This window comes from Pseudoliparis swirei, chromosome 10 (assembly GCF_029220125.1).
Source record: "Pseudoliparis swirei isolate HS2019 ecotype Mariana Trench chromosome 10, NWPU_hadal_v1, whole genome shotgun sequence".
Classification (NCBI taxonomy): Eukaryota; Metazoa; Chordata; class Actinopteri; order Perciformes; family Liparidae; genus Pseudoliparis; species Pseudoliparis swirei.
The window spans coordinates 1,036,750-1,049,433 of record NC_079397.1 but is presented as its reverse complement, the minus strand read 5'-3'; the positions used below and the strand labels follow the sequence as shown (position 1 = coordinate 1,049,433).

General features: G+C 50.2%; 1 protein-coding gene and 1 pseudogene across 1 annotated transcript; both read right to left on the bottom strand.

Annotated features, from left to right (window-relative positions):
• Window positions 1-3,632: 3,632 nt before the first annotated feature.
• LOC130200561 (potassium voltage-gated channel subfamily A member 1-like) lies at window positions 3,633-5,117 on the bottom strand. The gene has a single exon (XM_056424952.1). The coding sequence runs from the start codon at window positions 5,115-5,117 to the stop codon at window positions 3,633-3,635; it is 1,485 nt and encodes a 494-aa protein (XP_056280927.1).
• A 3,680-nt stretch (window positions 5,118-8,797) lies between these two features.
• Window positions 8,798-10,662, bottom strand: LOC130200861 (potassium voltage-gated channel subfamily A member 1-like; annotated as a pseudogene).
• Window positions 10,663-12,684: the final 2,022 nt, after the last annotated feature.

Below are 12,684 nucleotides of genomic sequence, written 5' to 3'. Positions count from 1 at the left end.
GTGACATGATGACCTCTGACCTCGTGGCCCTGCAGAGGTCTGAAGAGAACATTGAATATTGTTGTTGTTGTTGTTGTTTATCTCTTGAGATGACGTTAGTCTGAACACCGTGGCTCTATGGATTCACGTATCACAGGTACTACTGAATGTTCATGTCATGTGGCATTCCCCTTCCTCTTCATCATCCTCATCGTCACACTGTGAAACAATGCAGAATTTCTCACCTCGTTCTATTCTCATCTTCCTGTAACATGACTCCTCGGGACCAGAATAGATTCAACTAATCGGCTGGAACTCCGATGTCTTCACTAATGTTCAGACAGAACCCCTCAGAACCACTCAGAACCACTCAGAAACGCTCAGAACCCCTCAGAACACTCTGGATCCCTCAGAACCACTCAGAACCGCTCAGAACCCCTCAGAACACTCTGGACCCCTCAGAACCGCTCAGAACCACTCAGAACACTCTGGACCCCTCAGAACCACTCAGAATCACTCAGAACACTCTGGACCGGGCCAACATGTGTGACCTCAAACTAGTTCAGAACTGGTCATTACATCTCGTTCTTCATCTTGTTTGTATCAAAATGTAATGTAAACATTACATTATGTAATGTTATGTAATGTTAAAAATGTTACAAAATGTAGCATTACATAAGGTAATGGAACGGAATGTAAAGTTAATGATACATTTTGTTACATTTTGTTACATAGTGTAACGTAATGTAACATTTATGTAACGTTACAATATGTAACGTTGAATTACGTAATCTAACGTAAATAATGTTACATTTATTTAACATTACATTATGTTACATTTATATAACATAATGTAACGTTACATAAATGTTACATTTATTTAACAGTACATTATGTAGCATTATGCAACTATACGGATATTTAAAATGTAGTCATTTACTGTGAAGAGCTCACCGCCCTCCTGGACTGTGAGATATTTAAATCTAAAGCTGAACATTTCATATCTTGATATTTAAAGTGTGTACAATGACTCAGCAGATCTCTGCAGGTCAGATTTATTTAGAACAACAATCAGTAGAGAAGTTATAAGATGCGTCCTGGAGGCTGAGGAACTCTTTCCATGTCACAAATCATTTGAGATGCAGCTCCGTCTGTAAATTAACTTCTTTTGGCAGTTTGAAGCTCCGAACAATAAACTATAAAAGTGACTTGCGTCCTCGTCGCTGCTTATCGAACAAAAAGATTAAACCGTAACAAACGTCCACAAAGACGTTTATTGATCCGATGAAATGAAAACTAGAAAACCTCCTTTTGGTCCCTTGGGTGCAGAACGTGTTCCACCAGCTGCCCTGAAGAGTAACATTATACTATTCTCTGTTGTTTTAGGGGATTCATCCTTCAAAATAAAGGCGCATGAGGTTATAATAACTCCCTCCGTGTTTCTGTGTGACTGAAGCGCTGTGGCCACGCCTCCATGATGACGCACGGCTGCAACCCACACACATGGAGGTATTCACCTCCCCAGACCCTCGAGAGCACACGCTGCTGGGTGTTTTACTCGAAGCGGGAACATTAGCTGGATATTAATGAGCCTCGTAAACAGAAGGAACAAGATTCAACCGTTTCCCCTGAATGCGTCTCGCTGGTTCATTCAGGGCCTCCACGGCGTCATGTGACCAGGAGGACCATGAGGACCAGGAGGACCAGGAGGACCTGAGCTTGTGGTCCTCCTGGTCCCATGAGGACTTCGAAACTCAACACGAGGGAAGACGCGCAGGACTCATCGGGTTTACAGGAAGCGACCGTAGAGGACGGATTGGGTTCAGACCGGCAGTGTTTGAGTCCTCTGACATGTTGGATGCTGCATTCAGCGACAATCGGAGGGGTCGTGACCTTGGTCGGTTCCAAACCGTGTTGTACTTTATTGTGACATCCTGTCTTCTAAACTTTGTAAAGAAGGAGTCACCCGTGACTGCGTTGGAGATGTTTCTATCGGTTGGCTTTAAAGGGGAAATCGTGTCAAAGGAACTTGTTGGTTTGCTAGTTTAGCTAACGCAACATGTTCCGTTAGCCGCAGCAGATCAAAAGCGCCAGAACACTGAAGCCCGTCAGCGTGTCGGTCCATTGAGCGCTGCAGCCGCGTGTCATGTGACCCAAAGTGTGGCCCCGGATTGCGTAATAGCTGCCGATCCAACGGGTCTGGCCCTCTGGAGCGTCTTTATGGCAGGAGGAGACGAGCTCTGGGCTCTGCATCGCATCGGGAGGCACTTCAGTCAGATCCAGAATGAGACGGGTTCAAGGCACTAGAAACACTAATGTCAGTTATTATATGAAATGTGTTTAAATACTTCCCTTCTTCAAACTCCCGATGCGAAGAGAGAAATGATCCAGTGCACTCGCCATCGAGGTCCAAGCTTCAGAGGACGAGACGCGTTGCTTCTGAAGGTCATCAGAAACGTCTCTTTGAGCTTTTTTACCCCTTTTAGTTTTAGTTTTTTTAGCAGATTTGTCCCCTCTGGTAGTTATCACCGTCATGCACCGCATCCATGACGATAATGAGGACCACCATCATCATCACCATCATCATCATCACCAGCAGCAGCAGCAGCTCCTCCCCCACATAAGCACTGTAACACGAGTCATGCATTGAGTCTACGTCGCCGGCCCGTTGCGGCGGAGCGCTCCAGTATTTTGGACATGCCGAGATCGTCCTGTTCCCTTAAAGCGTAACATTCAACACGCTAATGCTTCAACATGATCATAAATCATAGTAATTAATAGCCAGTGCACTTTTGGTGAAAACAAATGAGAGAAAATATTCCAGGAGGAGAGAAAGCAAATGTAAAATGTGAAAGTGAAGATGAGGTAACGTCTGGCGCATGCCGAGAGAGAAGAGCCTCCGCATGCTGTTTGGTACAAAGGAGCTGGCGTCATACGGGAACCTGCACCGCGGAGCACCCAGTCCTCCACGAGGCGGATCCTTAGGGTGCCCAGAGCACCCAGTCCTCCACGAGGCGGATCCTTAGGGTGCCTGGAAAACATCCCTTGAGTTCCAAATAAAAAGTAAATCCTGGACGTGCCGCAAAGGAACGAATAAAAGCCACAAACTTGTAATCCAGTCGTGAAAGGTGACGTTCTCCTCAGAGTTCCTCTGGTTCTAGGTGTCAGTGAGTCGATCGTTCCCTCGTGCTCTACAAATACATCGCTCTGAATTGACATATTCAACAGTTTGGACCTTTCCTTCAAACTGTTTAATCTTTTGAGGCATATTACTTCCCTCTAATTTACTAAATCTTGCTCTTGTGTCCATGAAAAAGCCCCAAAATCTTGATTGATTTCATCTCAATTCCATAAGTTCCTCTGAGGGGAGGGAGGGTTTAGTTTAGTGTCGCCCTTCTGTGAGGAATGAGCAAGAGATATTCTCATTAAAGAACCTCGGGGGGCCGGAGACGCTGAGGCGACTTCCTGGTAGGGGCCGTTGGCGACTTCCTGTCTGGTGAACGTCTCGCAAACTACAAATCTCCCAGAAACGAGTGAATGAAGTATGAAAACCTTTCCCCCCCGACGCCCGGCCACGAGTCCGCCCTTGCCTCCTGAGCTCTTCGAGTCTCACGCGCCGAATGAATCCGATAACGATGGGTACGTGACGGAGTTCACACGTCGGTGAGCAGCTTCCCCGTGTTCACGCAGTTCTGGACGGGCGGCGTGCAGTTGGCGGTCCGGAGGTTGGCCTCCCTGAAGTTGTCGATGCTGTTGTTCAAGTCCTCGTCGATCTCCATGTACTCCGACTTGCTGACGGCCGACGAGCTGCGGCGGCTGGAGTCGGACTCGGACGCCAGGTTCTGGTTGCTGACGTTCAGCAGCTGCGCCTGCTCCTCGCCCTCCGTCTCGCGGTGGTAGAAGTAGTTGAAGTTGGACACGATGACCGGCACCGGCAGCGCGATGGTGAGCACGCCGGCGATGGCGCACAGCGAGCCCACGATCTTCCCCCCGATGGTCACGGGGTACATGTCCCCGTAGCCCACCGTCGTCATGGAGACCACGGCCCACCAGAACGCGTCCGGGATGCTGGTGAAGAACGACTCCTTCTCCTCGACCTCGGCGAAGTAGACGGCGCTGGAGAAGAGGATGACTCCGATGAAGAGGAAGAAGATGAGCAGGCCCAGCTCCCGCATGCTGGCCTTGAGGGTCTGCCCGAGGATCTGGAGCCCCTTGGAGTGCCGCGACAGCTTGAAGATCCGGAAGACCCGCACCAGGCGGATGACGCGCAGGATGGCCAGCGACGTGGCCTGCTCGCCGCCCCCCTTGCTCTCCTTGCCGTCCTGGTCGTCGGCCAGCTCCGTGCCCAGCGTGATGAAGTACGGGATGATGGCCACGATGTCGATGGAGTTCATCATGTTCTTGAAGAACGCCGCCTTGCTGGGACAAGCGAAGAACCGGACGATCAACTCGAAGGAGAACCAGATGATGCAGAGCGTCTCCACCAGGAAGAAGGGGTCGGTGAGGACGTTGGGCTTGTAGTACACCGTGACGTTCCCCACCACGCGCATCCGCTGGTTGGGGTCCTCCTTCAGCTCCGGCAGCGTCTCCAGACAGAAGATGACGATGGAGATGAGGATGACCATCACCGAGACGATGGCGATGCCCCGGGCCGGCCCCGAGCTCTCCGGGTGCTCGAAGAGGAGCCAGATCTGCCGCTGGAACTCCTTCTCCGGTAAGGGGCGCTCCTCCTCGCGGATGAACCCTTCGTCCTCGCGGAACTTCTCCATGGCCTCCGCGCCCAGCTCGTAGAACTTGATCTCCTCCGAGAACATGTCCAGCGGCACGTTGACCGGCCGCCTCAGCCGCCCGCCGGACTGGTAGTAGTACAAGATGGCGTCGAAACTCGGCCGGTTGCGGTCGAAGAAGTACTCGTTCCTCAGCGGGTCGAAGTAGCGCATCCTCTTCTTGGGGTTCCCGAGGAGGGTCTCCGGGAACTGGGCCAGGGTCTTCAGCTGGGTCTCAAAGCGCAGCCCCGAGATGTTGATGACCACCCGCTCGCAGCAGTCGTGGTCGGCGGCGTCGGGCGGGTACGGGTCCTGCGGGTGCCCCGGCAGGCCGGAGGCGTCGTCCATGTTCTCCGTGGACACCACGGTCATCCTGCCTGGAGGGCGGCGCTGGGCGGGAAGAGGGAGCGGCGTGAAGGAGAAGGACAGCAGGTCGAAGGAGGAGGAGCCTCTAGTGAGGCCGCGCGCTGTGCAGAGCCTTCTCCTTCATCGTCACCATCATCATCATCACCATCATCTTCTTCTCTCGCCTCGTCACCTGAGAGCAGAAACACGTCTCAGCGGCTTCCTCAGAAAAGATTCAGCCCCGAAGATTCACTTCCGACCAGAGACACCAGTGTTCAGGTCTACTGCTGCCTCCTCTCCCGCTCTCACTCTCTTTTCTCCTCCCTCTTTCTCTCTCTCTCTCCCTCTCTGTCTCTCTCTCTCCCATCCTCACCCTCTTTCTCTCTCTCTCCCTCTCTCTTTCTCTCTCTCTCCCTCCCTCTCTCTCTTTTTCTCCCTCCCTCTCTTTCTTTCTCTCTCTCTCTCCCTCTCTGTCTCTCTCTCTCTCCCTTCCTCACCCTATTTCTCTCTCTCCCTCTCTTTCTCTCTCTCCTTCCTCACCCTCTTTCTCTCTCCCTCTCTCTCTCTCTCCCTCTCTCTCTTTCTCCCACCCTCTCTTTCTTTCTCTCTCTCTTTCTCTCTCTCTCCCTTCCTCTCCCTCTCTCTCTTTCTCCCTCCCTCTCTTTCTCTCTCTCTCTCTCTCTCTCTTTCTCCCTCCCTCTCTTTCTCTCTCTCTCCCTCTCTCTCCCCCTCTCTCTCCCTCTCCCTCTCTCTCTCTCTGCACCACTACCAGTTCTTAACATTTAACACGTTATAACAACATGAATGAGAACATTAATATTAATAAACATATGAAGCAGCAGATGGAGATGACCCCCCCCCCCCCCACACACACACACACACACACACCTTTCCCCAACTTGGGGATCAGGACCGACCTCCGCAGAACGAGTCCACTATGTGGTCCTGGTCCACATCCGGATCCTCGTGGAGGCTCCAGACGGTTCCGACCCGCGGCTCCGAGGCAAGAATCGAGAGTGAGCCTTCAGGAGCATGACGGAGACCACAGGGGGAACCAAGGTCCGAGGCGCGCTCAGGGACGACTGGAGGACTGGACCCTGCAGCATCAGCGTCTCTCTCGTGTCTTGTTGTATGCTGCCGTGAAAAAGGAAAACCCACCGCGGAGGAGAACCCGGTCCAGGGTCCCGGTTCAGGGTCCCGCGCTGAAAAGGACGCGTCTCCGGTAATTTGGAAGCGTATTGCAGGATTCCATGGAGAGGGGGGGGGGGCAGGGAGGGGTTAGGAGAGAGGGAGTGAGGGGAGAGGATAGGAGAGGAGGAGGGGGGGGGGGGGGTTCGACGCAATGCAGACTGTGAAATACCGGATCTGCACACCAGCAGCTCCGGTACCGACCGGCAGGTCCACACTGCTCCGGTCCTCCCGGCTCTGGATCAACACGTTGTAAAGCCCGTTACATAACAGCGTGCTGGTCCTGGTCCTGGTCCTGGTCCCGGTCCTCCTGACTGGAGGAATCCGCAGGAAGCGGCTGAAGGAGCTTTTTTTTTTTTTTACGTTTCATATGCACGTAATTGGCTGCTGAGCTGCTCGCGTGCGTCGGTGTAAATACCCGGTGTTGCCATGGCAACAGGGTGAAGCGGCTTCATGTTATTATTCATTTATAATAAACCACATCAGTCTTCAATGTTATGTTTTCCTGTGTTATCAATGTGTTTGAATACAATCACGATTATTAATTATTATTGGGTAAAACATTTAGTTAAAATAGTTTAATAGAGTTTTTACTAAGTCAAAATAAAGATTTATTATTTAAGAAGGATTACGAGATGCCAATTTAACATGAAATGTAAGATGTGAGACAATAAAATAATAATGTAATATGATGACTCTGAATTAAATATACAAAATCCAAATTAAAATCAAATAATTCAACAAAACGTTTTTTATTCAAAACATTTAAAGTTTATTCGCAAAATTAAGAAATTATTAATTATTCTAAATTAAATATATTCAATAAATCAATTATGATGTTTACTTTTTTTTTTTAATCTAATAACTCTGATAAATCAATTCAACTAAATAATTGTAAGATAATGAATCAGAATGAATAGAAAGCTCCAAATATGTTGTATATATATATTATACATATATGTTCTATTTATATGTTGTGCCTAAATAAATAAAAGTTAGTTATTAAGATAGAATTGTGTTGCTTTTTTCAAAATAAAACAATGCAAATCATCAAAATGCAAAATACAAATAAAAAGCCACCACAAGAGCAACAAAATCAAACTCATGAGCACAGACCCAGATGAAGAGCTGCAGGTGTGTTGATCCCTCTCACAGGAAGGTGAGCAGCTCCTGTGAGTCCTGACTGAGGGATCACCGACACGCAGGGCTGCATCCGACACGAGACACGTCATGTGTACGAGAGGCCTGTGACCTTTGACCCCGGAGAGGACCGTAGTCCAGCGTGACTGAACACCACTTTCATCAGGCAGGTCCATGTTCTACTGTAAAGATGCTGGTGAAGTGCATTGTGGGATTTGTAGGATCCAGTGCTTTGACGGGGAGTTAAAGTCGGGACGTCTCCGTCTAGATCTAACCATTTTATTTTGGACTGAAATGTGTGTGACGCAACAGAGTGACATCATCAAAGTGACGTCATCAAAGTATTTCAGTTCCTTTGTTTGGGACGGCCATGTTGGAAACAAGCTAAGCCCCGCCCCCCCGGACTGAGCCTCTTGTATCTCAGATTGATGTAAACAAACGGAAACCAGAAGCACACACACACACAGACACACACACAGACACAGAGACACACACACAGACACAGAGACACACACACACACACACTGACACACACACACAGACACAGACACAGAGACACACACACAGAGACACACACACACAGACACAGAGACACACACACAGACACAGAGACACACACACAGACACAGAGACACACACACAGACACACAGACACACACAGACACAGAGACACACACACAGACACAGACACACAGACACACACACACAGACACAGAGACACACTATGGGTGAGTGGGTAGCAGGTCCGTCTTTCCATCAGGGGGTTGGAGGTTCAATCCCCACCCTAGTCAATGTGTCCTTGAGCAAGGCACTTAACCCTGAGTGTCTCCCTGTAGCTGCTCTACAGTGAATGAATGTAACAGGACTGTAAGTCGCTTTGGATAAAAGCGTCAGCCAAATGACATGTAATGTAATGTAACACACACACACAGACACACACACGTTGACAGATGCCAGTCTCATGATTTCATCCTCTGCTGTTAGTCGACACCGGCGGGCACAAAGGACTAAAACCGGCCCGGCGGGTTTCCACCGCTTCACTGAAACTGAAGATGGAAGACTCCCCCCCCCCCGCCCCCCCGCCCACCATCCTTCTCTGGAAAAAGTTGAATGTGCACTTGAACTTCTGAGGATGTTCGTCCTCTGTGAGTCGGGGTCGCTGCGTTCTGCAGTGTGAGGCGACCGGGAGGAAGAGGTCACTAGAGGTCACTGGAGGTCACTAGAGGTCTAGTCTAGTTTCTCATGACCTCCCACCTCGCCTTCATCTACGTATTTGATTCAGGATGTATTCTAAAAGTGGACACACCTGTACTGAGCTGTCAGACGCTCTGCAGCGGTGAGTCACGAGGCGACGCCATCTTGTCTGTCTCGTGAGGTCTTCAGGAGCCCGAGATAGCAGGGATGTAGGACGGGGGGGGGGGGGCTCCATCCCTCCTCCTGCTGTTGGGAAGAGGCTGGAGAATTACATCTCATACTTATTCACTTTTTCTCAGTGGTGGAAACAAAAGCTGCATTCTCTCCTCCGACCACCAGGGGGCGACTCCTCTGGTTGATAGAAGTCTACGAGAACATTACTCTTACTTCTCTCAGATTTCATGTTTATATGAACATGAAATCATCTCTCCATCATCCAGTCACTAGAATACAAACACAGTATCATGTTTACACACATATATATATATATATATATATGTGTATATATGTATGTGTGTGTGTTTATGAAGACACGCCCCTCTAAATGACGCTCATGAACGTAAACAGACAACATGGCCGCTTTAGTCCACAGAGTCATAACTAATAATAACTTGTGTATTAATAGAGTTTTAGATAACTGGACTATTTGTATCTTCTTCATGTAAAATCTCAACATGTTCAGTGAAGAGTGAACAGCAGCTGCAGTGAGGATATGAATGAGTACCCCCCCATTCATAAACACACAGGAAGCTTACTGTCATGATCTGGAGTTTGTGTCTCGTTTTGTGCCTTGTTTTGAAGTCCTTGTGTCGTCTGTCTCCCTGTGATTGGCTGCCCTGGCCCTGATTGTTTCCTTCTATGTGATTGCTGGCCCCGCCCTCATTGTGTCCACCTGTGTCTCGTTCCCCGTTGTCCAATAAACCTCTTCCTGCCTGTGTATGTAAACCCTGTTCGCCTCATTCCCAGTGTGGCTTCGTACTGTTTGGTCTGCGTTTTTGTTGTTCCTGTCTGGTCTGGTCTGGTCTGTGATTTTGGGAATTAAATATTAGTTTGTGCAGTAATGTCGGCATTTGGGTCCTGCTTTTTGAGTCGTGACACTTACATAATGACCCGAGGATCTGGAGCCCTTGGAGTGCCGCGACAGCTTGAAGATCCGGAAGACCCGCACCAGGCGGATGACGCGCAGGATGGCCAGCGACGCGGCCTGCTCGCCGCCCCTTGCTCTCCTTGCCGCCCTGGTCGCCGGCCAGCTCCGTGCCCAGCGTGATGAAGTACGGGATGATGGCCACGATGTCGATGGAGTTCATCATGTTCTTGAAGAACGCCGCCTTGCTGGGACAAGCGAAGAACCGGACGATCAACTCCAAGGAGAACCAGATGATGCAGAGCGTCTCCACCAGGAAGAAGGGGTCGGTGAGGACGTTGGGCTTGTAGTACACCGTGACGTTCCCCACCACGCGCATCCGCTGGTTGGGGTCCTCCTTCAGCTCCGGCAGCGTCTCCAGACAGAAGATGACGATGGAGATGAGGATGACCATCACCGAGACGATGGCGATGCCCCGGGCCGGCCCCGAGCTCTCCGGGTGCTCGAAGAGGAGCCAGATCTGCCGCTGGAACTCCTTCTCCGGTAAGGGGCGCTCCTCCTCGCGGATGAACCCTTCGTCCTCGCGGAACTTCTCCATGGCCTCCGCGCCCAGCTCGTAGAACTTGATCTCCTCCGAGAACATGTCCAGCGGCACGTTGACCGGCCGCCTCAGCCGCCCGCCGGACTGGTAGTAGTACAAGATGGCGTCGAAACTCGGCCGGTTGCGGTCGAAGAAGTACTGCTCCTCAGCGGGTCGAAGTAGCGCATCCTCTTCTTGAGGTTCCCGAGGAGGGTCTCCGGGAACTGGGCCAGGGTCTTCAGCTGGGTCTCAAAGCGCAGCCCCGAGATGTTGATGACCACCCGCTCGCAGCAGTCGTGGTCGGCGGCGTCGGGCGGGTACGGGTCCTGCGGGTGCCCCGGCAGGCCGGAGGCGTCGTCCATGTTCTCCGTGGACACCACGGTCATCCTGCCTGGAGGGCGGCGCTGGGCGGGAAGAGGGAGCGGCGTGAAGGAGAAGGACAGCAGGTCGAAGGAGGAGGAGCCTCTAGTGAGGCCGCGCGCTGTGCAGAGCCTTCTCCTTCATCGTCACCATCATCATCATCACCATCATCTTCTTCTCTCGCCTCGTCACCTGAGAGCAGAAACACGTCTCAGCGGCTTCCTCAGAAAAGATTCAGCCCCGAAGATTCACTTCCGACCAGAGACACCAGTGTTCAGGTCTACTGCTGCCTCCTCTCCCGCTCTCACTCTCTCTCTTTTTCTCCCTCCCTCTCTTTCTTTCTCTCTCTCTCTCCCTCTCTGTCTCTCTCTCTCCCATCCTCACCCTCTTTCTCTCTCTCTCTCTCTCTCTCTCTCCCTCCCTCTTTTTCTCCCTCCCTCTCTTTCTTTCTCTCTCTCTCTCCCTCTCTGTCTCTCTCTCTCCCTTCCTCACCCTCTTTCTCTCTCTCTCCCTCTCTCTCTCTCTCTCTCCCTTCCTCACCCTCTTTCTCTCTCCCTCTCTCTCTCTTTCTCCCTCTCTCCCCACCTCTCTTTCTTTCTCTCTCCCTCTATCTCTCCTTCCTCCTCTCTCTCTTCTCCTCCCTCTCTTCTCTCTCTCTCTCTCTCCTCCTCTCTCTCTCTCTCTCCTCTCTCTCTCCCTCTCTCCCTCTCCTCTCTCTCTGCACCACTACCAGTTCTTAACATTTAACACGTTATAACAACATGAATGAGAACATTAATATTAATAAACATATGAAGCAGCAGATGGAGATGAGCCCCCACACACACACACACACACACCTTTCCCCAACTTGGGGATCAGGACCGACCTCCGCAGAACGAGTCCACTATGTGGTCCTGGTCCACATCCGATCCTCGTGGAGGCTCCAGACGGTTCCGACCCGCGGCTCCGAGGCAAGAATCGAGTGAGCCTTCAGGAGCATGACGGAGACCACAGGGGAACCAAGGTCCGAGGCGCGCTCAGGGACGACTGAGGACTGGACCCTGCAGCATCAGCGTCTCTCTCGTGTCTTGTTGTATGCTGCCGTGAAAAGGAAAACCCACTGCGGAGGAGAACCCGGTCCAGGGTCCCGGTTCAGGGTCCCGCGCTGAAAAGGACGCGTCTCCGGTAATTTGGAAGCGTATTGCAGGATTCCATGGAGAGGGGGGGGGGGCAGGGAGGGGTTAGGAGAGAGGGAGTGAGGGGAGAGGATAGGAGAGGAGGAGGGGGGGGGGGGGGGGTTCGACGCAATGCAGACTGTGAAATACCGGATCTGCACACCAGCAGCTCCGGTACCGACCGGCAGGTCCACACTGCTCCGGTCCTCCCGGCTCTGGATCAACACGTTGTAAAGCCCGTTACATAACAGCGTGCTGGTCCTGGTCCTGGTCCTGGTCCCGGTCCTGGTCCTGGTCCCGGTCCTCCTGACTGGAGGAATCCGCAGGAAGCGGCTGAAGGAGCTTTTTTTTTTTTTTACGTTTCATATGCACGTAATTGGCTGCTGAGCTGCTCGCGTGCGTCGGTGTAAATACCCGGTGTTGCCATGGCAACAGGGTGAAGCGGCTTCATGTTATTATTCATTTATAATAAACCACATCAGTCTTCAATGTTATGTTTTCCTGTGTTATCAATGTGTTTGAATACAATCACGATTATTAATTATTATTGGGTAAAACATTTAGTTAAAATAGTTTAATAGAGTTTTTACTAAGTCAAAATAAAGATTTATTATTTAAGAAGGATTACGAGATGCCAATTTAACATGAAATGTAAGATGTGAGACAATAAAATAATAATGTAATATGATGACTCTGAATTAAATATACAAAATCCAAATTAAAATCAAATAATTCAACAAAACGTTTTTTATTCAAAACATTTAAAGTTTATTCGCAAAATTAAGAAATTATTAATTATTCTAAATTAAATATATTCAATAAATCAATTATGATGTTTACTTTTTTTTTTTTTATCTAATAACTCTGATAAATCAATTCAACTAAATAATT

What these genes read in the sequence shown, in the direction of transcription:
- LOC130200561 (XM_056424952.1), bottom strand. Translation starts at nt 5,117, where the DNA reads ATGACCGTGGTGTCCACGGAGAACATGGACGACGCCTCCGGCCTGCCG.